Source organism: Sceloporus occidentalis, unplaced genomic scaffold (genome assembly GCF_023333645.1).
Source record: "Sceloporus occidentalis isolate IW3139 unplaced genomic scaffold, rSceOcc1.0.p SCAF_7, whole genome shotgun sequence".
NCBI classification, from domain to species: Eukaryota; Metazoa; Chordata; class Lepidosauria; order Squamata; family Phrynosomatidae; genus Sceloporus; species Sceloporus occidentalis.
In genome coordinates, this window is record NW_028316987.1 from 18,530,152 (window position 1) to 18,557,334 (window position 27,183).

Genomic DNA, 27,183 nt, shown 5'->3' on the forward strand with positions numbered 1-27,183 from the left:
GCTCCTTTTTACTTTAGAGATTTTCCAAAACTAAAAAGGAGTGGGTTTTGTCTACTTTCCCATTTGGGTTAATGTCGTGTTAATGCTCATTAACTTTTACATCGTGCGAAAATCAACCCGCTTTTGCAGGTTTTGTCCACTTTCTCTTCAGGTTAACCCCCAACGTTGCCTGCAAACCTACCCAGTTTTCCAGTTTAAATTCAGTTTCTGCACAGGATCCGCCCCATGTGATAAACTCCTCAGTTAGGAATATTTAGCAGTACTGTGTTCAGATTTTAAAACCAAGTACTTACATGACAGCAATTGGGGTTTGTATGATTTTTCTTTGTATTTTCCTTCTACTTTCCATACATGTTACAAATGCTAGCTAAAGAAATATAAATTATATTCCACTATAACTTGTAGTTCTTTCTCCCACAGTACAATGGGTCCTTGTTATCTGATGTGGTTTGGTTCTAGGATATTTATTTATTATATTTGTTATATTTATTTGTATCCCACTCTTTTCCCAGGACTGGGACTCAAAATATCCCTGGATGCTCAAGTCCCATTAAATATAATGGCACAGCAAAATGATGTCCTTTATATAAAATGGAAAATCCAGGTTTGCTATTTGGAATTTATACCTTTTTGGAATATTTTCTTGAATCTGTGAATAAAAAATCCATGGATAAGTAGGGCAAGATGTATAACTCCTCGAAATTTAAATTAAACACTGAGGCTTCTCATTTCAAAAAAATGTGCATCTTTGGAAATAATACAATTTTTCTTTTTCTGCCTTCTGTCTAGATCAAGATGGCGACGTATCAGGAACGATATCACTTGTTATGACCCAATGTTGCAAACGAATAAAGGACACTGTTCAAAAATTAGCATCAGATCATAAGGATATCCACAGTAGTGTTTCTCGCGTTGGGAAAGCTATCGACAAGGTATTTTTAGCATTAATCTTATTGTATCAAAGTGAGGGGATGTGGTGGCTCAGCAGTAAGACGCCAGTTCTGACCATCGTAAGGTTGGAAGGTTGGCAGTTCGAGGCCCAAGTGCCGCATGATGGGGTGAGTTCCTGTCACTAGTCCCAGTTTTTTCCAACCTAGCAGTTCAAAAGCATGTAAATGCAAGTAGATAAATAGGTAGCACTTCGGTGGGAAGGTAATAGCATTCTGTGTAGCCATACTGGCCACATGACCACAGAGTTGTCTTCAGTTGATGCTGGCTCTTTGGCTTGGTAACGGAGATGAGCACCGTACCCTACAGTTGGTTATGACTAAACATTTGTGTAAAGGGAAAACCTTTATCTATCAAAGTGATTACGATTTTCAGTCTTTGTATACATGCTTAATCCTCCTTAGAATAGACCCACTGACATTCAGTTACTTCAGAGACTTAAGTTATTATTGATTTCAGTGGGTCTTTTCCAATATGATTAAGACAGGAATCCCATCCCTGTGTTCAAAGGTTAGTTGATATGAATAGAAGCATAAACAAGGATCACAGTTGGCAGACCCTTCCACAACTCTCTATTAACTTCATTAGACTTGAATAGAAGAGATTTTCTAATGGATTTTGCCCTTGGTGCTTAAGTTTTTCATGTTATTATAGTCATTGTTATAGTACTTTTCTAGTTGTAAGATGCAATATCACAAGTGAGTTAGGCATTTTAGTCTGTTGCAGCAAATAGGTTTTCTTTGGGGTAAGCTTTTGTGCACTGCAGTCCACGTCATTGGTCCATGTCATGATCAGTGTGTATGTGTCGACTTAGGGTGATCCCATATATTTCATAGGGTTTGCTTAGGCAAGGGATATTCATGCTTTTGCCAGTTCCTTCCTCTGAAATGCAGCACCTGGTATTCGTTGGTAGTTTTACATCCAAGTCCTAACTAGGACTGACCCTGCTTAGCTTCCAAGATCAGACAGGATCTGGTGCCTTTAATTACCTGAACAGGCGTGTATTTCTACAAACAGTTGTTGATTCCAGTGATTAATAGCTAAACAAGAATTTTTGCAATTCAGGTCTGTTCTCAGTGATTTGAATGGAGACAAAGGCTTTTTAATCTCAGTACATTTATTAATCATGTCATCTGTGGGTAGATCTCTGTAAGCCACACTGGTAATACAGTGGATGGACAACTCAAAAATATTTTAAACAAACTGGATGGCTAGTAAAATGTTGAATAAATGTTCCAATACATGATAAAGAACTAAATATTTTGGCTGAAGAACCCTAGGTACCACAGCTTGCAGTGTATCTCCTTTCTTTACCTATAAGTTCTTAACATTTATTGATATATTTAGTTGCCTTTTAGAAAAGACAAGCAAAATGGTGTTCGGCCAGTTGGACTGACCAAATAAGGAACAATATGGAATACATATTTTATATAGAAAAGGAGATGATAGAAAGCAGCTCAGTTAAAAGATTAAAGTCCTTGAGGGTGACAATACCAATACTCATCCTAACTAGTAAAACAGTAAATATCAAAATAGAAGAGCTTGTTTCTCCCTGAATTAACTGTCAGTTTTTACTTCACAGAATTTTGACTCTGACATCAGCAGTGTGGGAATTGATGGATGTTGGCAGGCTGATAGCCAGCGAATTTTGAATGAGGTGATGGTAGAACACTTTTTTCGGCAAGGAATGCTAGATGTAGCCGAAGAGCTTTGTCAGGTAATTGTGGTTAGAATCCCCCCTTCTTAGTTAAATCCTTCCTTTGACATTCTTACAGGATGCGGAATTATTATTATTTTGTCCATTTGATTTTTAAAATCACTAATGTCTGTGTGGCTATGGCTTTGTTTTTCAGGAGTCTGGGCTTTCAATAGACCAAAGTCAAAAGCAACCATTTGTGGAGCTGAACCGAATACTGGAAGCACTTAAAGTTAGAGTTTTGAGACCTGCATTAGAGTGAGTTACTCCACTGTTTTGGAAACCTTCAGATAAAAACCTTAAAAATGTTGGAATTCTCTCCTTTAACAAATTCACTTATGTTGGGTTTCATAGGGAAAATAAATGATTTGTTACTTCCTCCAGTTGGGCCAAGGTCCTGAGGGTCAAATGGGGCTACTCTGTGGCAGGGATTGTCCAGTATACATTCAGCTCCCAGGTAAGGCAGACTTCGCTCCAACATTGGTCAAAATCCAGTAGAATTGCCAAATGGTATTCCATGCTGTCAAGTGTCAAAGCCAAGTCCTCCTACAGGCTCAGTAAATTTAAAGTAACAAAACCTGATTTGAATCTGTTCTCTCAAGTACTTCTGGGTTGTGTCTATATAGGTTCTATTTTTTACATGTGAGCTTGCAAGAGAGTTTGGTGCCTTAGGTGAAATGACTGGAATATTGATTTAGATTTCTTACTTGAACATTCTGAATGCCTACCTCAGGAAGAGAAAACTGGTGTCTCCTCCTTCATTTTCCTTTGGGTTATGAATTTTTCTCCCTGAAATGCCAGGGAGAATTTTTGCCAATGCTAGTCTGTTCCCCCAGGCGATGTTTCAGATTGCTTTCTGCTATGTTGTAAAACTGGGATTTAACAAAGTAATTGTTTGTCTGGGGACTTAGAATCATAGAGTTGGAAGAGACACAAGGCCATCCAATCCAACCCCCTGCCATGCAGGAAGACACACAGCACTCCTGACAAGCCCATCCGGCCTCTGTTTCAAAGCCTCTAAAGAAGGAGACTCTTCCACATGCCCAAGGCAGGATATTCCATTGTTGAATAGCTCTTATTATCAGGAAGTTGTTCCTAATGTTTATGTGAAATCTGTTTTCCTGTAATTTGAAACCATTGCTTCTTTGTGTACTGGTACATAGCTGGAATATTACACATTATAGCAATATTTTAGAAAATAAACTGTGATTCTTAAAAGAAGTACCAATAAAATTTTAATAAAGTTACTCAAGATTCAGTGCAGCAGTTTAAAGCAATGCCACTCAAAGTGGTGATTCCTCAGTGCCTGTCTCTGAGCCATTTCCAGGAAAGAAAGAGTTTTAGCCAATGGACACAAAAATAGCGTTGGCCCTGGGGATATTGGAAAATAAAATAAAATAATATTCCTATTGATATTCATTTTGTACATTTTGACTGGGCAAGAGCTGCTGCCAACTTGAGACTGTGGCAGCAGCTGGGTTGCCATGGTCCCAGCCCAACTGGGGCTGAAGTGGTCAGAGGCCACTTCTTCCAGGCCTTCTGTTTCAGCCCTTGGTCACTCTTCTCTGAACATGTTCCAGCTTGACAAAATCCTTCTTAAACTGTGATGCCCAGGACTGGGACACAGTATTCCAGGTGAGGTCTGACCAAATCTGGACATGGTACTCCTATTGATACAACTCAAAATTATATTGGCTTTTTGGCATCACACTGTTGACTCATGTTTAGCTTGTGGTGTGCTAAATTACTAAACTCCTTTTCACAAATCCTGCTTTCAAGCCATACGTCACCCATCCTATATTATTATTATTATTATTATTATTATTATTATTAACCTTTATTTATGAAGCGCTGTAAATTTACACAGCGCTGTACATGCAATCTTTTTAGTTAGACGGATCCCTGCCCTCGGGCTTACAATCTAAAAAGACATGACACAGAAGGAGAAGGGAGTGGTGGAGGGAAAGGGTAAGAGGTCCAGCAGTTCCTCTCTACCTCCGAGGCCTGGACCAAGGCAGATGGACTGGAGGGAGGGCTTGGCTTCATAATGGATGGTTAATCATTTTCCAGGGAAAATACATACTCTCAAGTAGGATAATGCATATACAGTACATAGCAATACAGGAAATGGTTTGATAAACAGGCACCAAAAGAACATCAAATAGTAAGCGACAATTATGCAATGTCTGGGAAGGCTTCTCTGAACAGGATGGTTTTCAACCATCCCGTTCAGAGTAGAAATTTATGCATTTAATTTTTCCAGCCTTGTTGTAATATTGATTCCTGTTGATATTCAATTTGTACGTTTGGCCTAGTTCTCCAACCTGTCATGGTCATTTTGAATTCTGATGCTACCTTCTGGAGTATTAGCCATCCCTTCCGCCCAGTTTGGTGTCATCTGCATATTTTATAAGCTTGCCTTCTATTCCATCTTCTAAGTCATTTATAAAGATGTTAAACCACAGTGGGCAAAGGATGTACGCCACTACTCACTTACTTCCAGGATATCAAGGTGACTGGTTGTTAGTTGCTCAGTGATGAGTACTCTGTGAGTTCAGTTATGGATCTACCTAACAGTAACATTGTCTAGCCTACAGTTTACCAGCTTGCCTATACGAATCTTATGGGCAACCTTTTCAAAAGCCTTACTGAAATCAAAGTACATTACATTGACAGCATGCCTCTGGTCTATCAGGTTTGTAACTATATCCATAAAAAGAGATAAGATTAGTTTTGCATGACTTGTTTTTGGGAAACCTATGCTGCTGCTTAGTATTCACAGCATTCTTTGCCAAGTGTATGTAGATTGACTGTTTAATGATCTGTTCTATCTAATCTGTTCTAGATCCTTTCCTAGTATCAGCATCAAGCTGACTGCTAGTTTTCAGGTCCTCATTTTTGCCCTTTATGAAGGTGGGGACAACATTTGGCCTCCAATCTGCTGAGCCTCTCCTGTTTTTCAAGAATTCTCAAAGATTCTTGATAGTGGCTCTAAGATTACATCTTCAGTTTCCTTTATTACTGTAGGATACAGCTCATCTCACCCTGGAGACTTGAATTTATTCTGAGTAGTGAGGTATTCTTTTTACTACCTCTTTACCTATTCAAACCTGTAGTACCTTTACTGCATAATATATTTTGTTTTCACCAGTTACAGCTCTGTTTTCCATTTGGGGGAAGATTGAGGAAAAGAAGGTATTACACAGTTCAGCTTCCTCTCTGTCCCTTTTAGCATTTCACCATCTTCTCTACTCAGCAGCCCTTCCATCTCCTTGTTCTTCCTCTTGTTCTGGACATCACTAATATCCCCCCTTTTGTTATTTTTAATCTCTCTAGTGAGCCTGACCTCATTTTGAGCTTTAGCTTTTCTGACTTTCCCTCTGCATATATATGCTTGTATTTCTTTTTTGATGGTTTCCCCCTTCTTCCATTTCTTATACATTTTTTTTTAATCTTGGTCATCGGAAAGTTCTTTGTACATCTACCCTGCTTTCTTTAGATACCTCTCACTTTTGTGCCTCATGGTCAGTATTTGCAACTGTGTCTTCAGCTTCCCCCCCCCCCCAAATAATATTTATTTGTTTAAAAAAAATCATTAAAATTTACAACAAATCTCATTCGTCTCACTTACATATACCCACCACATATACAAAAATGAAAATATATAGAATCCATTTACTACATACACATTTATAACAGTTACAAATTGACTAGTTAATCTTAACTTGTTCTGAATTGGAAACTACTGAGGAAAGGTGATAGTTATTTGAACAGCCACTTACACCTGTTGGGTAATTTTCTTTGTGCTCAAGAATGGAAAAGTCTCCTTTTGGGTCTTAAGTATCCAAACACATTTGGAAAATACAATTATTTTCATAGAACTTTGTCATCCATAGCCATGAGTATTAATCAAAGCAGTCACATGGCTTCAATTGATATAAAATGTCTGTATTTACATACAGTGACAAGACTATGCCACAAAACTTTACTCTTGGCTTTTTTTTCTTATCAAAAGCATTATCACACTTTGTTCTTTGGCCTCATCACCGCTCTGGAAGGAAGACTTTCTTACGGTTACCGTATATACTTGTGTACAAGTTAACCTCATGTATAAGTCAAGGGAAGGTTTCAGGGTCAAAATCCTGGATTTTGATATGACTCATGGATAAGTCTAGGGTAAAATTTAGGGGGCTATAAGGAAGGATAGAAAGGGGGAAATACCACTTCTGTCCCCTCCTTCTTCTTCTTTGGATCTCTCCCAGGTGCTGGAGGAGAGGTTTTAACATTGGATTGAGAAAGGAAGCAAGTGGATTTAAATGGAGAGTTGTTTCCATAGGAAGCAAGGTCTTGCACAATGGACTGAAGCAGAAGGAAGTGGTTTTAAATGGAGGGTTTTTCCCATAGGAAGCAAGGTCTTGCAAAAGGGACCAGAGAGAGAAACAAGTGGATTTAAATGGAGAGGTTTTTCCATAAGAAGCAAAGACTTGCAAAATGGACCAGAGAAAGAAGCAAGTGGATTTAGATGGAGAGGTTTTTCCATAGGAATCAAAGGCTTACAAAACGGACCAGAAAAAGAAGCAAGTGGATTTAAACGGAAAGGTTTTTCCATAGGAAGCAAAGGCTTGCAAAACGAACTAGAGAAACAAGCATGTGGATTTAAATGGAGCAGTTTTTGCTTAGGAAGCCAGGGCTTGCAAAATGGACCAGAGAGAGAAGCAAGTGGATTTAAATGGAGAGCTTTTCTGATAGGAAGCAAAGGCTTGCAAAACAGACTGGAGGGGGAAGGACTTGGTGTTCAATGGAGTTTGGAGCATCAGGCTTGCTTCCTTTAGGACCCTTCTAAGTGCTACTGGTTTATTGACCCTTATATAAGTCTACCCCAAATTTTAGGGTCAATTTTGGGGCATACATTTCTCGACTTATAGTCGAGTATATACGGTAATTGAGAACTAAATGAGAAGGCTATTCTTTCCTAAAGGTAAAGATTTTCCCTTGACAGATTTGTCTTGTTGTGACCGTCCATAGAGGGCACTGCTCATTTCTGTTACTAAGCCGAAGAGCCAGTGTTGTCATGTGGCCAGCATGACTGCACAGAATGCTGTTACCTTCCCACCAAAGTGGTTTCTATTTATCTGCTTGGACTTTTACATGCTTTCAAACTGCTAGGTTGGCAGAAGCTGGGACGAGTGATGGGAGCTCACTTCATCAAGTGGTGCCTGGGCCTCAAACTTCCAACCTGCTGATCTTGCAGTTGTCAGAGTCAGTGACTTAACTACTGAACCATTCTCTAATTTATTTTCTAATTAGAACTCCGTTTCTAGTAAAGACTTGGCTCAATATTTCACTATCACTGTGTGTGCACACAAGTGCGTTTCTTTGGTTCATGGCAAAAAAAGAGCCAGCTATTTCCAGTCCACATCAACTAGTATATCAAAGTAGTTCTAATTCAGTTCCTTACTTTATGTGCTTCTTTCTTGCCAGAGAAAAATTAACTTGTTTAGTCCTCTGAGGCCTATGGTCTTCTGAATTAGGATCCTACTTCTGGCTTAGTTCCTGAAGCCTCCCACCCACCCCTGGACTGCTAAAAAAAACAACCCTAAGACCCCTCAAATGGTTTTTTAAGTAGCTGAAACTCTCTCTCTCTCTCTCTCTCTCTCTCTCTCTCTCTCTCTCTCTCTCTCTCTCCCCCCCCCCCAAACTGACACCCCGCTCAGCCTTCGAAATCCACTGCGGGAGATCTTGGGCCAGTCATGCTCTCCCAGTCTCAGAGGAAGGCAAAGGCGCCCTGCTAAGCAAAACTTTAAAAAGAAAAATACCTGTGATGGGTTCACTTTTGGGGCGCCATAAGTCAGAAATGACTGGAAGGCACACAGTGACAACAATCAGTTCACTTTATTCAGTCTTTTCTAGAAAACATAATAGCGGTTGCTTGGGACTGGTATTCTGTGGATATTTTGTTTTGATGCTATAGTGAATTATGTATATTCAATTATATCGTAGATTGAGCAGGAAAATCCTAGGTCAAAATCCTTTTCCGTGCTGGCAGAGAAAAGGCCCCACTAATCTAGTTGCACAGGACCAGGCAGAGGGAGGAGGCAGCTTGTTGACATGACATGTGGTGCTGGCATCTGGTAGCAGTTCCCAGCGGGAAGGATTGTATTTGGATGCCTGACTGGCATGTCAACATGCTGTGCTGTAATCCTGGTCTTTTTACAGTGGCCAGGAATATCTTGCACAAGGAGGTTGTGGGTGTCTTCTTGCATAAACAAAGAGAATATGCAACTGCTTGTGCAATTTGGGTTTGTGTGAGCTTTGTAGATGAATAGGATCCAGACCCTAGCGTTCCTTAATACATAATCAGGTTATCAAGCTAGTTAAACTTAAGTGTCTGTTTATTTAAGAAAAATGTATCTTGATTTGAACATCCATTTGTACCAAGTATTCTTCTAAAAATGATAAATAAACTTCTGGGACTATAGGTTTTAGCTTTGTGTAAACAACTGATGATTTGCTCTTCGTAAATTTAGATCAGATTTATTGTTTCTAATCTTGTAGGAGACATGATTTAGAGATTGGTCTGCCCTGGTGTTTTAAATGACTGCCCATCATTTTAAAGAACCTGCTAGAAGAGCAAATCTATTAGATAGTATCTGCATATGCACCCCTTTCCACTGTTTAGGAATTAACTTGTAGATAAAACAAGTTGTGGCGAATTTTGGCCTAAAGTATGCAGATTTATCTGTTTTCATAGTCTGTAACTCCACCAGGTTTTACTTCGCTTGTAGTTCTTGGTCGAAATGGTGAACTACTTTTCATTTGTCTTTGACTTTGTTTCTCCTTAATGAGGAATTGTATTTTCTTAGAGTTTGACACATCTGATTGGATTAGATCTAAAGACTGAGTCTCCCTTATCCGGAATTCCAAAATCTGAAATTATTCCAAAATCCAAAATTGACCACATGGGTGGCTGAAATAGTGATACCTCTGTGTTCTGATGGTTCAATGTACACAAACTTCGTTTCATGCAAAAAAGTATTTAAAATATTGTTTATAAAATTATTTTTGGGCTATGTGTATCCAAAATATAAATTGATTTTATGTTTGGATTTGGTTTCCATCTCTAAAATATCATATTATGTATGTGCAAATAGTTGAAATAGTCCAAAATCCAAAAAAATCCAGAATGTTTTGTGCCAAGCATTTTGGATAAGGGAGACTCAACCTGTACTTAGCTGAAAGCAGTGGGCTGCTTAAATTCAGTCAAATATTGATGTTGTGCTGTCATGAACAATTATGTTTCCTGTTGTTGATCAATCCTTCACTTTTTTCAGTTGTTTTGGTCCTGAGTACACATATTTGTATGGAAATTAGTTGCACTGCAATTGATATGATTTGTGCTCCACTCCTGAACATCATGCTTAGAGCTATCTGTAGTCCGTTGGCACCTTGGCATTTAATTATTCCTTCAAATAAACATTGTCCAGGAAGTGGATGCCAGGATGTGAGACAAACAGTGTCAGTATACCCAATAGTATAAGCTGAATGGAATGTTGAGATTGGCAAAGGGCAGTCTGTTAGTAAGCACCTACGGTATATTAAGTTAACAAAATAAATGAGATATCTTTTTCTCTTTAACAGTCTTTCAAGTAATCCTACATAAGCTACCTTCCCATTTACCAGGTCCTTGTGACTACATGTAACTTATTTTGGCACAGTGGCCAAGAACAACATTTCCAGCTTCTACTAGTTTATAGAAATGTTATTGCCTGGTTGCCTAATAGCAGCTCTTACATGGCCCAGGAATGTAGGTGGTGATTATTTACAAGTCAAAGGTGATTCTCTGGAAGTATGACCTCGATGCATCTGTGGCAGTTGTGTTAGTTTCTCTTAAGACCTATTAGGCCACCATTCCTGAGAAATCTATAGACTTTTAAAGTGTATTCTTCATGCAGTGTAGTGAACATTAATTTTGAACGACTGCTGATAAGGACAGAGGGAGATGGAGAGTGAAATAGTGATGATTTGTTCATTTGGTTTGTCAAACTGCTTAGTAGCAGGCTGTGTTCAGAGGAGGAGGAGTACCCTACCTCTCAAGGAATTGTATTAAAGGTCTTACAGTAAATGTGACAAATTGCATACCCTTGCCTAGGAACATCCCGAAGCAAATGTCGACATGACAAACCAGTATCTGTTTTTTAGGGTAAACGTTTTTGTTTTCTTTTGTCCCATTTCCTTTTAGGTGGGCTGTATCGAACAGAGACATGCTTATGGCACAGAATAGCTCCTTAGAGTTTAAACTACACAGATTATATTTTATTAGTTTATTAATGGGTGGAACTTCAAACCAGAGAGAAGCTTTGCAATATGCTAAAAACTTTCAACCTTTTGCTCTTAACCATCAGAAAGGTAAGCAACATTAAATGTGTTTTACACTAAGAGTCCGAATGGTAAGATTAATTGAATCTACTGCCTCCATTGTCCTGTGTAGTTTCATTACTGTACTCAAGAGTTTTTGTTTGTTTGATTTTTTTTACAAATGAGGGGACACTTGAGTATATTTTTCAAAGAGAAAAAAGAGAGGCAGAAGCCAAAATGCAATCACTAGCCCCAGGTAGAGTAGATTAATTGAAATAATAGAACATACTTGTTGACTTAGATTTCATAGATCTAATCTTTCTGGGACTAGTCATTAGATTTTGACCAAAAAGTCCTCTTTTACACTTTCAATTCTTTTCCTTTATTATTTTGCTCCACAAATATATTTTATGGGACTCAGATGATCCCAGTCCAGAGAATTGTCCAAAACAAGTCAAGGGCTATTTTTTAACTTTCATCTTCTTATTTAAAAAGCAGTGGCTCCTCACCCCATTCTGTATCACAAATTTGTTTGGAATTTTTCTTTGGCTCCATCCCAGCAGTTCATGCATTAGTGACTCTTTTCAGTACAAGCTAGCTACCAAGATGTTCATGTGTAAAATAGAAGAACAATCTTGAAAAGCATATACAGTCTGCCCATTTGCAGCGATTAGGGGCGCATGACCCCTGTGAAAGTGGGAAAACTGTGAATATGGGGAAAGCCGAGGAGGAAGAGCACACGTGTGCTCTTCCAGGCTGTGCTGTTCCTGGTCTTTTTTCCCCTCCTGCGGGATGGGGAAAATGCCCAGGATGAAGGAGGAGTGTGTGCATGTGCTTTTCCAGGTCTGAACATAATTCTAGGTCTGAACATAATGATATACTGTGGTTAGTCAAAACCAACAATAGATGTGTCTGAACTTCTCATAGCCTTGCTGTAGCAAGCAAAGTTTTGGAGAGGGTGCATACCCAACACTTGCTGCTGCCCATTCTCAGCATGTTAAACCATTGCTTTTTTGTGACATTAGAATTCAACTATTCATTTGTAAAAGTTCTGGGCACTTTTAAATTGTATGATTTCAACTGTGAGCTGCCTTTGCTTCAATCTCTGTGAACTCTCTCAGAGATTCATTAGTTTTTAAAGTATCATATAAATATGCATTGCTATTATATTAGTAAACACAGTGTGCCTTTGTTATCTGTGGGGGATCCGTTCTGGATCCCCCTGTGAACAGTAAAAAAATGCAGGACCTTAAGTCCTGTTCTTCTCAATTGGTGTGTGCTTGTGCTGCTGCATGCGCACATACACATTCAGAAACCTGGGGTTTGCCATCCGTGAAGCTCAAACCGTTGATGACAAATCCATGCTTGGCGCACTGTAAATGGCTTTCTTACTGAATTCCTAGTTACTATTAAATGTATGTTCAGCTTGTTCTAGTTTTTTAGCATAAAGTATCAGTGCTCAAATTTATCTGCCATAGAATGAAATATATAAACTACAGATACATTGTCTTTTCACAGATATTCAAGTTTTAATGGGAAGCCTAGTGTACCTTAGGCAAGGAATAGAAAATTCTCCGTATGTCCATTTATTGGATGCAAACCAGTGGGCAGACATCTGTGACATCTTTACAAGGGATGCTTGTGCTCTTCTGGGACTTTCAGTTGAATCACCTCTTAGTGTTAGGTATGGCTACTTTCATATTCCTGTACATGATTTTTAAAGGTCAGTTACAGCTTAGGAATATTGATTTGCCTATTTTTCTCAGTAAAAAAACCTAGAAATGTACTTGAACATTATATTATACTTGGGGATGGTTTTCACTCACAATGATTCATAGTGATCTTAGTACAGGTGTACCTCAGTTAACAAACCTCAGAGAAAGAAGCTCCTTTTTGCAAAGTCTTTTGATGCCCCCCAACCCCTCATCCTTTTCATCCTCTGACTATCTAATTTTTGTTTTTAAAGTTGTTAGGGAAATATGTTTAACGCTGACAGCCAGCATGGTGAACTGGATTGAGTGCTGGAATACAACTCTAGAGATCAGGATTTAAATACCTGCTTGGTCATGGAAACCCACTGGGTGATCTTGGGCAAGTTATACAGCCTCAGTGGAAGGCAAAGGCAAACTACTTCTGAACAAGAAGTTTTCACGCCAAGAAAACCCCATGATAGATTTGCTATAGGTTGTCATAAGTCGGAAACGCACATGTTAAACCTAGGAATTTTAAAGCAGAATAGATCCATAAATTTGGCCACCAAAATGGGAATGATAAGATAGGTAGAGGTTGGGGGAAAAATCATCGGGATGCATTTTAGAAGAAGACTTCAAATGGTCTCTAGAAGGCTGAAAATGTTTTTGTTTCCTTATGCAAGGCTTCCTTGACGTGGCTGTTTCATTTCATATGAGCATATTGTTAGTTTTGCATTTTAAAAAATGCTGAAACATGTTGAAGTGCTCTTCTTTTTGTGGTGCAGGAACCTATCCCTATTCTTTCCATGCTATTTCTGCCTCTGGTACCAAATTTTGTGTTATAGAAGTCATGCCCAAGAACACATCTACTTTGTTAACTGAGGTATGCCTATAGACATTTCTTTCTAACAAACTATAACACTGGGTGGAGAGAGAATTCGAAGACATAGATGTGTTAGTCTGGAAAATCAGCATGCAAAGGGATTTCATAGCACCTTTGAAACTAAGAAATAAGCTGGTAGCACAAGCTCTTGTAGACTTGAGTCTACCTCTCAGCTCCCAGTACATCAGCAGAAACCTTTATAGATATAGCTCTGCTGTTCATGGTAGGACCCAAAACGAGGTGTTCCAAATATAGTTCACAGCCCTGTCTTTTCTTCTAAATGCTCCCTGGGTTGGTATTTTCAGTTATACCACCTGATGACAGCCCTAGCTTGGGAAGTTGTGAACAGTATGCACACAATAAATACTAGGGACTATTTCTAATATTCTTGTAGCATTAAAAATACAAGAGGTAATGGTGTTTTGCAAGTAGTGTTGTGCAAGTGCTAGCAGATTAACTAGCAGAAGTAATAATGAATCTAAGGAAGTCATAATGAGTTGTCTAATGACTCGTGACATTTTGTGCAATGGCTTTTACCATGACTTGCACAAATATAATCCAAGACTAGATCTAAAATTTCAGAAAGAAGAAAATATGGTTTCCACAAGTGGTAGGAGCTTTGTGTTAATGATATGACACTGTAAGATACAACTGTGTCCTAGTTTCTAGTATTGTTCTAAAGATTTCTGAAATGGTATCTGTGGAGCATTTTGAACATCTGGAAGGAAGCCCCCTTGCATTAATAATATTAGCACCTGTAAATTATGTGGGAGTAAAGCCTGTTGAATTTAGTAGGATGTTCCTCTGAGGAGGTACACACAGGATTACTGTGTAAACTAGTTTCTTTGGATACTGGCTAAAATGGTTAATGATATCCTATCATGGTAACTGTATCATATTACAGGAATGGTATTGTGCTCTGCTTTAGACCTCCACACACTTACTTTTCTGGGCTAAGCAAATCAAGTTCTAAAACCACTTGTGACTTCTCTTTACTGGGAGATTCTAACCAGTGGTTTTCTCCATCTACCTTTTGTGTTCCTTTCTTGTTCTAAACAATTTTTTTTATATCTCAAAAACATGGACAATTAATGTAGAAGATTAAATATAAAACAAAAGAAACAATCCCCTCTCTGATTATATATATTTCTAGTCTGTTGATTATTGGAGATGTCTGTAGACAGTGTGTTTTATGTTTCTTGACAGGACTTTTGCCTAAATATGAGTTTGGGGAAAGTCCCAAAAACTTTGGGAGAATTGGATACCATTGTCATTTTATCTCCTGCTGTGCTTTGTATAATGTACTCTGGGCACCTTAGTTGGCATAAGAGCTGTTTGTTGCCTATATAGTTATAATGAGTTAAAATGCTGAGAGATGTGTTTTACTGTACTAAATTTTTATTTTAGTTTTTTCAAAAAAATTGTAACAGAGGTGAAATTACACTCCAATTTCTGTATTTTTTCAGAGCTTCTTTTCTCTTGGTAGGATGCTTATAAACCTAGATCTGAGCTTGTGCGTCACTTGGGACTCTTATATGGAACAGTGTATACAGAATACTATAAGCCACAGTAAATGCATTTAGCTCTATATTATGTGGCTTCTCCCAAGCTTAATGTGGATATGCATTACTTGGCAGTGCTTTCAATTCAAAATTACACCAAGAAAAGCTAGACTCTGTTGTGTTGTCCTGTACTTACTGTACTGAAATAAAGTCTGATATCTTTTATCTTAAAGCTTATACTTAATATTAATATATAGCTCTGTCCCCCAGCTTTTCAGCAGGTTGTGTAGCATTGCCTGCTCTAATTAATATAAAAGCTGTGATTGAACAGAGACAGTGCACTGGTGTTTGGAATCAGAAAGATGAATTACCGGTGAGTAGTATTGTGTGTCTATGAAGATGATTATTATAACAACTTTCTGCCTATTAAAATCACCCAGCATAGCACACTAGAAAACTGTGTAGCCATAGATTCTGTAACCTTATGGAATACCTCACAAAGAGGTGTGTACATTAAGGGATGCTACCTCTGCCTACGAGAATGCTGCATTCACTCTGTCACAGTTTGATTTTGAATTATGTCTGCACAAATTATCTCCCACCTTTCAATTTCCTTTCTCATATTCATGTGTTAAGACAGGGGTGAAGATAGTACTGCCCTCTAGATGTTGTTGGACCTCACCTCCCAGCAACCCTAGCCAGCATTGCGAATAGTGAGCAATGCTGGAAATTGGAGTTCAACAGTATCTAGAAGGCTGCACAGTTCCCACCCTGTTCTAATGGGTGTTTGCTAGTCCTTTGGCTTTTTGGAAAATAAAATATACTAAAAGTAATCAACTGGTTAATTTCATCAGACAGTGTTTTGACATTAATTTACAGATAAGCGATATTTGGAAATTGTAGGAATTACTCGCAGCTTAATGTAAAATTAAGATATTTGTGGGGATCAGAAATTTTTCTAATTTGTTTCTAATCAAATTCCTACAGTGTAATAAGTTTAATATTTAAGGGGGAAATGTACTGATAGAATAGAAGCCCAACTCACAGATGATGGCCTCCCATCATGCAGTTATAGTGCTGATGTGAAGCCATCTTAATCGGTGATTATAAATAATTTGTTTGCAGATGACTTAAGAAGACATTCAGTGATTCGTTGATAAAATTATTTTATAGATATCAGGGGGGAAAGGTTTCATGTAGCCTAACTATATTTTGGTATCACTTTTGCATGAAATGTATAAGAGTCATATTCAAAGTCTGCGCGACAGATATAAGAGTACAAAAGTATGGATTCTTGCTTCCAAGAGCTTCTAGTCTGAAATTCAGCACAGGGAAGAAAACAGAGGAAGGTGGGGGAATGAGGCAGCAGTTAATGCAGCTCTTTCAGATGCAGAGCTTAGATTTAGTTAATGGCTGATTGTTAGCAGTTCATGACAAGCCAAAGTTGCAAAAACCTCTTTTAGAGGTTTCCTGTAAAAGAAGTAGCAGTACTTGAACAGATTGAAACAAAAGCAGACAAGCAACTGGATTGCATGGATGTTTTGTTACGTTTGGAGTTCTGATTTGTGATTGTTACAAACTGTTGTCAGTTGTGATGTTTCAACTGATTTATTAGGGGCTAGGTACTTTTTACAAAAACTTTTATCTAAACAATACAGAGACAAACAGTGGAAATGATCATATTAAAATTCCTGTGCAATTTGCTGATCCCTGATATATGAGGGCTGAGCAAGTACCATAAGTGATCATTTGGTTTTCATAGACTGCTTCTGGGTCTCAGTCCTGGCTTTAGTTATTTTGAAGTTTTTGAATCATTCTCTTAAACAAGGCACATGCATGTTTAAGCCTGTATTCAGCTGTCTCTGCCTGCACTTGATTCTATAGGAAGCAGTCACTTACATTCAGTGCCTGCTTCCAGCATTTCACGAACACACCTTTTGTTTGTATGTCCAGGAAAATGACATCACCAGCTGCAAGAAATAGTAACTAGTGGTGCTACTATCTGTCATCACCAAAAGCTATTTTAAATTTCCTTAAGATTTGCCCCCCCCCAAAAAACACACACACACACACACAAACTTTACTGTAGATATTAGTTCATTCAGTGAGAGGGAGAGACTGCTTAGCTGTGACTCTTAAAAAAACATATATGCCTGTGAATAATTGAGTATGTTGTTGATCTAAATAGTGACAGTGTTTTCCTTTTGGACAGATTGAAGTGGACCTTGGGAAAAAGTGCTGGTATCATTCAATATTTGCCTGTCCCATCCTTCGTCAGCAAACGACAGATAATAACCCACCTATGAAGTTGGTCTGTGGCCATATTATATCAAGGGATGCTCTAAATAAAATGTTTAATGGCAGCAAGTAAGTAAACATCTTTCTTGTTTAGCACAATGCATTTGTTTTAATGTAATATGCATTTAAAAATGAGATGTGGATTATGGCTACTAAAAATTAAAAGAGAGAGAGAGAGAGAGACAGACAGACAGACAGCATTTCAGAAGATTTTGTTGACATCCAGAGCAGGGTTTTCATATAGGTTTGATTTTTTAAAATCCATCCATTATCCTCATTAAGTTGATGGGAATCATAGCCTACGACATCCAGAGCTAATTTAAGGAAGTGAGTTTTCAGAGCTGAAAACATGAATAAGATAATGCCGTTTCCCCCCCCCCCCCCCAGCTTCCCTTAGGCATGGTATTGACTCCTGTGGATGCAAAATCTGGTGCTGAGAAATAATTCCATTACAGGACAAGAAATGTTTATAATACATTTGGTAATGCTCAGATGAAACACATTTATAATTCATTTGAGGTCCTGAAGTGTAGAAATTAATGCAGAAATATGTTTTCAGTCAGAAGGCTTGACAGCAAGTGGCATAGGGTATAACCAGAACCTCAGCTGAAAGACAAAGACAGAATGGCCTGTTACAGACTGCCAAAATAAAGCTGCTTTGGGTCTCTTTGGAGATATGCTATTTAAATGATGCATGGGTCCTAAGAGTCCAGAGGTCGCACCAAAGCCACACTCCATTCCTAAGCACTGGAGTGCAGCTTTCGTGCAGCTTCCGGATTCTTAGGACCCATGCATCATTTAAATAGCATACCTCCAAAGAGACCCGAAGCAGCTTTATTTTGGCAGTCTGTAACAGGCCTAAATTTCACATTCCCCCTGACAAGAAAACCCCTCCCCTCCCAGATTCACTTTTGAGTTCTGCCATGACCAGGATTCTCTCTCTCTACTATACTACTGGAATGCCCAAAGCCATTGCTTTCAAAAAATTGCAAAACCTGTATGACTTTTGCCTGGGAAGGGAATAACAGAGAGTCTACCAAGCATTTTGGGAGAGCTTCTTTATTATTTCAGAAACCCTTGCTGCCATAGGTACAGTTACTGTTTTCAGTCAAGGACAAGCCTGTGCTCCCAACTGGGACAGATCTGTCTGCACCAAATCCTCTAGCTGTAAAGAAGGGGCAAATGAGCCCCTCCAACTCAGTTTCTGAGGGAGATGCCCCTTACCATTTGTGCCTGCCCAGTAATTGGGATCTGCCTTCCTCTTTTCTCAACAATGGAAAAAATACACTGTGAAGACATGGGAGAGGGCCTTCTCAGTTGTGCCACTTGAATTGTGGAATGCTCTTCCTTCAAACTGACACTAACATTGGTCTCATTTCAGCACCACATTAAAACTTGGCTATTGGGCCCAATGACTTCACCCAATTGTGCATCTGTGCATGACTTTTTTTCCTTTTAACATCAGCTTTTAAAGCTATAGAATGTGTTTGATACTTTTTTAGAATTTTAAATTACACTAGGTATTTGGTATTCATGAGGGTTTGATTGCAGACCCCCCTCCCCCGAATAACAACATCTGTGGATGCTCAAATTCCATTATAGAATCATAGAACTGGAAGCGAGACCAGGGCCATCCAGTCCAACACCCTGCTATGCAGGAATACACAATCAAAGCACTCCTGACAGATAGATGGTCATCCAGCCTCTGTTTACTTGTGACATACTAAAATGGTGTCCCTTATATAAAATGACAAAACCAAGGCTTGCTTTTTGAATTCTTTTCATAAAAAAATTCCAGCTGTGAATGGATGAGTTCATGGATGAGTTCATGGATGCAGAATCTGTGGACATGGAGGATCAACTGTATTTTATTATATTAAATTTTATTGTCTTATTGCTCTATGCTCTAATTGCTTAACTGATTTTCTTGTAAGCTCCACAGAGATGTTATGATATTAGGCAGGGTAGAACTATTGTAAATACTTTCTTGGTTGGGTTTTTATTGTGCAAGGTAGGCTGCTTTATCTGTAGCACAAGACCAGACCAGAGAGAATGGGGATTTTAACATTTAGATTCCATTTCCTCCTCTAGCCCATCTTCCTGTTTATGCTTCATGTGCTAAGGCAGGATAAATCATAGGTATCTTATGTATTTTCATTTTCATCTGTCAGAGTGGAGATTTCTCCATATGTCTCTTTTAAGGATCTGGAAAACTGCAGTACTTCATGTGGAGTCAGACTACTGGCCCACTGTGTACCCTGACACACATCAAATGTAGGGATTTAGGACAAACTAGAGAGGATGATGACAAGTCAAGGCAAGTCTAGGTTTTCAAGTGTAGTTGCCTCTGTGGTTTCACACAGTGTGTGATATATGCTTCCCATTACCAGCTAGTCCACTGTGGTAGCAATGTGGGATAGGTAAATGCAGATTATTTATTTGAATGATTTGTCTCCTAGTTCTGTGCCCCAAGAGACATTTAAGATTACTTGCATCCCTCATTGAATTCAAAAACAGTGCAATGCAACTTAACACAAAATGACTAAACAGTACCACAGATTAAAGAGAGAATTAAAATGGGGAGCAATGTGAGAAGGCTAAAAGGCTGATGAATTTTTTAAAAAGTTTAAAAATACCATCAGTCCAGAAAAGGTTAATTGAAAGACCTTCTTGTATTAATGAAAAATCACCAGCAGGGAGAACCATCTCATCTCTAGGAATTCTGCAGTTTGGTATGGCAAAGACTTTTCTTCCCCACAGTATCTTTGCTGCCAAGATATGTAATATAGCATCTTCCTCAAAATCTTTAATGCTGAGGTAGTTCATATGGGTGGAGGCCATATTTAAGTTATTTGGGTCCTAAGTCATTTATGGCTTTAAAGCTGATAATCAGTACTTTGAGTTGGACTTGTAAATTGATCAGACACTGGTGAAACTGTTGCAATAATGGAATCACATAGTACAGCCATTTGGCCCTGCTCAGTGTGTTAACTATTGCGTTCTGGTCTAACATCTGAAAATGTCAAATACTTTACAAAGGCAGCAGATGTAGTGCATTGCAGTAGTATAATCCTAAGGGATATGTAACCATGGATGAAGTCTCTGTTTCCTAGGAATGGATACAAATGGTACACTAACTTCAACCAAAAATGGTAGTCCTGACCACTGTCACTACTAGGAAACCCAGGAACAAAGAACAATTGAAAACCAATCCTGAGCAACTCTTCCTTGATTGGATTACTTTCAGTTTGCTGTTTTTTGCTGCATGTTTAGTTCCAGGTTCAAGTACATTGGTTTTTCACCTTGTAAAAGAGAAATCCACCTAGGACATCTTTTAAGTAAAGATGCTGGGGACTGAACCATGTGCTCTAGCATTTGAACTAGTCCCCACCCCAGCTCGTTAATTTAAATCTTGGTGTAGAATCCAATTTTGGCACTATACATTGTAAAAAAAATGCACAAATAGTTGTGCTTAATCAGAGGTGGTATAAATACAGCCAGTCATTCTACAAGCACAGACAGCCCTTTCTCTGATTTTTGATTTGATAAGTGAAGAGCTAAATGACAGTTGTGTGGTGGTATGTGACCCAGCATAACTATACTAGTATACATTTAAACTGCACCAAACATGTAAGATCTTGGGCAATGTGTTGCTACTCTGGGTTCTTGCTAAAACATTGCTGGACTAAAAAGTAGGTACTCTCAGAAATGAAAAATGCCAAATTGTTTCTCTTTCAAAAATATTCAGGGGCCAAAAACTAACATTTTCTTTTCTTTTTAGATTAAAATGTCCTTATTGTCCTATGGAACAGAGTCCTGGAGACGCCAAACAGATATTCTTCTGAGGACACAGTTCACTGTGTAGTTTATGCGTGTGTTTTGGGAGACTGAAACAAGCAAATGTTCCATTTTCTGCTGTACAGACCAAGGAGGACTTCTGTGTTTTGTATAAGCCTAATGCTCCAGAAATTTTTGCCAACATTTAGTGCAGACATACAGATTGGAAAAGCTGCCGAAGTAATATCTGTTATAGGGCTTTTACTCTACCTTTGGTCTCCATAACTGATCAAGATACTACACCAGCAGTTGTCATTCAATGCAGGTTTTTGTACTTAATTGTGTGGTGACTTCATTTTTTAAAGACAAACAGAAAGCAATCAGCATATAGGTCTAATGTTTGTCCTGCTTTTATCACCCTGATTGATAAATGTCACCATAAAGAATGTGTGGGGAGAGTTTTTATTTCCTTAGCATGTAAATAATTAAGAGAGGACTTGAGGAAGAAAAGTTTGATAAATTGAATAGTGGTTATAGACATACCTGTTTTTCTGTTGCTATTGTTTTTCTCAACCCAAAGCTGTGATATTCTAAGGGTTTTTTTTCCCTGCTGAACATTTCCCCCTGCTTTTAAACAAAATTCCAATTGAATGTGCTTATCTATAAACTACATACATATATAACAGAGTTCAAAACCATTTTTGATTTAGAAAGACAGCTATTTTATGAGGACTCCCAGAACTGGGAATCCTGTTCAGTTGATTTCATGAATGAGAGCTCTTTGTGTAGCTGAGAGTATTCAATAAAGTGGAGCTCGGTACTGGAAAGAAATTTTGTCAATGCATAATTGCTCTCCAGCTTTTTTAGTCATGATCCAAACTTTGTACTCAAGATCAGTGTCATGTACAGTTTGCTAGACATGATAGTTACATTATTTATAAAGTTATCAGAACCAAATAAAATGTTGATAATGTCCGTTGTTGAAATGGGGGGAAAGAACATGTTCCGGTTATCTCAGTAATCCAGTAGTCTTTTTATCACAAGACTGAACTGACATAATTTTACAGCTAATATGTGTTCTGCAACTGAGAGCATTGTGCTTGTGATTCTGTCCTTATTAGCACTGCAAAAGCTAATATCATCTTAAATTTACTGTTCTTGGTGACAAAGTGCATGTCTGGACTAGAGACCTTTCCAGATAACTTGAAAATCACAGCCTAGGAAGGGAGGCATTACGGCATCCTCCATATTCTAGCCAACTTAACAATGCCCTGAGTTTTCTGGGGAAAGCTATGTATGACAGACAAATTGATTTGTGTATCTACTATAGATAATATCCACAGCGACTATATGCTTCTGGGGTTGAGGCACATTATTGCAGATTTCTTGTGCTGTCCAGTAATAGGACACATTAACAACAAGGTATGTGAAATAATCAATTATTTGATTCTGTGACTAAAAAAAGAACAACTCTTCATATGGTTGTATACTAAATCAAATACACCAGTGTAATGCATTACACAGAAAAATGTTGATAAGGGGTATTTGTGTTTTTGCTCCTGGTTTCTAGTAAATGGTCAGGACCATTAATAATATACTGCAGCAAACCCATTCTATTCAAACAGAAAAACAGATGATTTTTGTCAGAGGACACCTGCACTGTTGTTTTACAAAGAGATATCTGTACCGCATATTAAAAGAAATCCCAGAAGAGTAATGATACACGATTTAACATACTTTTCTAGTTTTGGTGAAGCTGCATTTAACAAGGAAAGGCATATTTGTGAACTTGAGTGAACCAAAGGTGTATTTGTCTTTAAATGGTAAAAGAAAACTTTCCCCCAACCAGCCTTGTAACTTGCAGTTCTGCCCATGAGCATTCTAATGCAAGAATGTCTACACACTTGTACATAGTTGCATGTGTGTGTCCCTAGGAATTGGGTGAACTTGAATGCTTGGGCTGATAGCCAGTAAGTCTATTATCATCCTATTAGCTCAAGAGCTCCTGCTGGTTTGCCTGCATTTACTTAGGAATATAAGGACTGACATCTTCATACCAAAATATAAGGACTGACATGGCGTTTTAGAGTACTTGAAGTGACTGATATAGTTTGCTCTCCCTTGTACTTGTAATCAATATACCTATTGTTAATCCAGTTCTAGCGGGGGTGTTGCTGTTTAACTGCACTATCTCAAAATCTGTATAATGGTATAGTGTGAAGGATGTGAGTTGCTATTCCATGTAATTTTGGGAATGTACTTGTATACGAATACCTAGGTATTTAATGAATGATGTGTTTTTGGTATCACATACAACACATATAGAGTTCTCTGCACATGGGTTTAACCCTGCTTATTGAGTCCATTGATTCTCAATGAGATGAAAGATTTCTGGGCCTTTTCATTCTTTCAGGACTACCAACTGCCTTCACTTTTGGCTTTCTTGAAAATGGGGCAGTATACGGTGGGCCCTTGGTATCTGCTAAGGTTTGGTTCCAGGTCCCCGCGTGGATGCCGAAATCAGTGGATGCTCAAGCCCTTAAATACAATGATATAGAAATGGTGCCCCTTATATTAAAAGGCAAATTCAAGGTTTGCTTTTTGAAATTTATATATATTTTCTAGTATTTTCAAACCGTGGATGGTTGAATCCATGGATAAGGAATCTGTGGATGTGGAGGGCTGACTGTGATTATATTTAATAACTATGAAATAGCAGAACCCTCCTTTCACAATGACAAGCCCACTTGGTTTGTGCTAACTGTAATTTCAGTTTATCAGAGTATGTTTAAATTATTTTACTCTTGCTAATCTTTTAAGCCATTTTATATCTGTATTTGAAAATTATATTTATTGTTCTAGTTGCTGTCTAAATATACATTTATTTGTTTAGGGATTTCCCCTCATATTCCCAAGAGTAAGAGCCATTCCTAAGAATGAGAGCCAGTGTGGTGGAGTGGTTTGGGTGCTAAATTAGAACGCTGGGAGACCAGCATTCAGATCCCTGCTCAGCTATGGAAACCCACAAGGTGACCTTGGGCAAGTCACACTCTCTCATCCTCAGAGGAAGGCAATGAAAAACCCTCTCTGAAGAAATCTTGCCAAGAAAATCCTATTATAGGATTGCCATGAATCAGAGTCTACTATAAGGCACATAACAACAACATTATATGTGATTCCTATTAAGCAAACCTCCCCATTGCTTTGAGAGTGAGCAAAGTCCATCGTTGCTTAGGGAAATATATTGATTTGTGCTGACAGTGAAAGGTGAAGTTGACAATGTAGAAATGGATGATCTGGCATTACAACAATATGATGCATATGAACATGTTCAGTGCATGTAATATGTTCATGCAAATTGTGGTGTGCTTTTACTAGCCACTATAGAGAATTCTTTTCAGTGTTCAGCATGGAAACTTCATTTTGACAGCTCTCTGCTTATGAACAATTGTGATGCATTCCTGAATAAAATGTATGGGAATGATGCAAAAGGTAGAACTTTACTAGACCTACAGTCCATAATATGCTGTATTATGTTCCGCTGTCACTGTAATGAGTAAAAATGTTTGGTAAAGTTGTCTGCTTGGTTTCATTGTCTCCATGTATTGTGTAAAATTAAAATTTAAAATTGTCATTTAAGGGGAAGGAGGAGGGTCTTGAGAGTGAATTGCATAAGGCTCACTGAGTCATGGCAGTCCTTATATTTTAGGTATTACACATTTCTGTTAAAAAAGACACAGGAGTTGAACTGAAAGGTATAGGTATATTGTTTGCTTTGTGTGTCTACCTTTTGGTGGTTATGTTTGTGCTCAGCTTTTTCAAATAGGTTTTTATTCCTTTATGTCTCTTCAAAAGAGTGGGACTTTGACCTGTCAAACAAGCCGAGCTGTTACAGCTCAATACATATTCACTGTAATCTTAGCAATGGGCACTTTCATCGCCTCATTATTATTTTAAAAAATATTTTAATGAGCACTGAAGGTCTTTCCTCATATGTTTTTTAAATGAAAAGAAGGCTGTTAATACCATGTTGTGGAGTCTCCTTCCTTGGAGGTCTTTAAGCAGAGGCTGGATGGCCATCTGTCGGGGATACTTTGATTTAGATTTCCTGCATGGCAGGGGGTTGGACTGGATGGCTTAAAATGAAAATGGGTGCAGAAAGATGTAGTCACTTATATAAACTCCCTTTTTCCTGCCTCAGGAAGTCTGCAGTAATTGTTAAAACATTTTAAAGTGGGAAAATTTCAGGCTGTCATGTATGACTACCTGCAATATATATCACCACTCCTCTACTTGTTATTAGTGCCAGTCAAGATACCAATACAGTGATTCCTGATATATGTAGGGAAAAAATTTCCCCTCCAGAAACACAGTAGTATTTCTAGGAAGTATATCTGTATGTTTGGGAGGGCACTGAGAAGTGGCAGTTGCAAAACAAGACCAGTAACAATCTGGCAAGAGAGTCTGAACCCTACAAAGAACTTAAACCTTTAAAGACAACTATTTTTGTTTGTCATGATACTGAATTTCTCATGTGACACATGGACACTTCAGTTCTTGTTACTACTGTACATGTGGAGACATAGACGATCAACAAATAGAAGGCACAATGTTTCACCTGTAACATATTTCACAGGTCATTGGATCCAAATAATATTTATATAACAAGGATTCCACAGTATGGAGCAAATAGACCAGTCTCCACCAGCAAACGCTGCAAGTACTGTACACATAAATGCTGTATTATTCCAGGGCAGTGTGTGGAGAGGGTAGCTGTTGCTGTTGCAGCAAAAAGATGGTAGCTGCCACTGTGGCAATTGTGGTCTATACATTTACCATCTTGAGTCAACGTTTGCATCTGGGTCAATGTCAAGAGAAGCAAATAGTGGTATAGATGAAAGCTGCTCTTGTGACCACTAGTACAACAGTACCCTGCCAACTTGGGAGGTGGGGTAAGAAATAAGTAGCTTGCACTCATAGCAATAGCAAGTACATTTCTAAACTACTTACCCTTGAACTAGCACTCCCTAAGCGGTTTACAATGTGTTAGCCAACTGCTCTCAACAAGCTGGGTATTCATTTTACTGACCTACAAAAGGATGGAAGGCTGAGTCTTGGAGCCCTTCAGGATCTAGCTTACAAGTTGTGGCTGCAGGGCCAGCACTTAACCACTGCACCACCAGGGCTCTTTTTGCTACAAAGGCGTGCCTTCCAACATTTCACAGATGAAAACTGGGACACGTGTTGCCAATATTACCCCCAAAAGGTGGGGGAACTAAGGGGTCCCCACCAACTGTGATAGTGTCTGTAAATGTTTGGGGAATTGCTTAAACTCAGAGGATGCTTGTGAGAGGCTGCATAATCTTAGGATCATTTCCACCTATATATACACCAGGACTAACTGGGGAGGACTTCAAGTTTGGGGTGAATAAAAGGAGGTTTTATTTGGAAACATGCAAAAGTGCAATCATGCATACAGAGTAATTGAAACAGACACAGCATTGAGGTGTATGGAAACAGGTATGGAAACTGGAAAGCAGAGTTTTAGGGGTGCAGAGGGGTGATATCTTCCTGTCCTGGAGAGGTGACCACAGAAAGCAGGATGTGGTTCAGATGGGTTGGTGAGAGACAGTGAGTAGAGGAGTCTCTCTGGGTGCTCTATACTCTTTATGCTCAAAGAAACCAGGTTTTGGGACTGGTATTTATACCTACTCTCAATGGGTGCACTGTCTTGCAATGCAACAAAGTCCTGATGACCTTCCCAGAAATCAACTGTGGGATTCTGGACTGACTGATGGCTTTAATTTTGGAGTTACAAAAACAGCTGTTAGTTTTAGGACAACCCAAGGCAGATAGGGAATTTGGCTGGAAACATGGCAAGGGGTAGATAGGAAGAGTTGGCTTACTCATCTTGGTGCAATGAGACTTCTTCTGTTTCTTGGTGCAATGAGACCCCCTCTATCTCTTGGTGCAAGAGGATATGCAGAGAGCCTAGGGAAGGATGGAGTGATCAGCAAACCTATTTTCTTTTAC

The 27,183-nt window shown here is 38.6% G+C and overlaps 1 protein-coding gene across 3 annotated transcripts in view; it reads left to right on the forward strand.

The window, feature by feature from the left end:
- Window positions 1–24,724, forward strand: part of LOC149309339 (E3 ubiquitin-protein ligase RMND5A) — a 30,974-nt gene extending 6,250 nt beyond the window's left edge. For 2 of the 3 annotated variants that reach the window (XM_089532258.1, XM_089532260.1), the window contains exons 2-9: window positions 790–932; window positions 2,531–2,665; window positions 2,802–2,902; window positions 10,884–11,050; window positions 12,518–12,683; window positions 15,346–15,448; window positions 17,288–17,442; window positions 21,155–24,724. In XM_089532258.1, the coding sequence (XP_089388384.1) occupies window positions 790–932; window positions 2,531–2,665; window positions 2,802–2,902; window positions 10,884–11,050; window positions 12,518–12,683; window positions 15,346–15,448; window positions 17,288–17,442; window positions 21,155–21,218 (1,034 nt within the window). In that variant the 3' untranslated portion in view covers window positions 21,219–24,724. Of the gene's footprint in view, window positions 1–512; window positions 605–789; window positions 933–2,530; window positions 2,666–2,801; window positions 2,903–10,883; window positions 11,051–12,517; window positions 12,684–15,345; window positions 15,449–17,287; window positions 17,443–21,154 lie in introns of all 3 variants that reach the window. The other variant, XM_089532259.1, reaches the window with a different exon arrangement.
- Window positions 24,725–27,183: the final 2,459 nt, after the last annotated feature.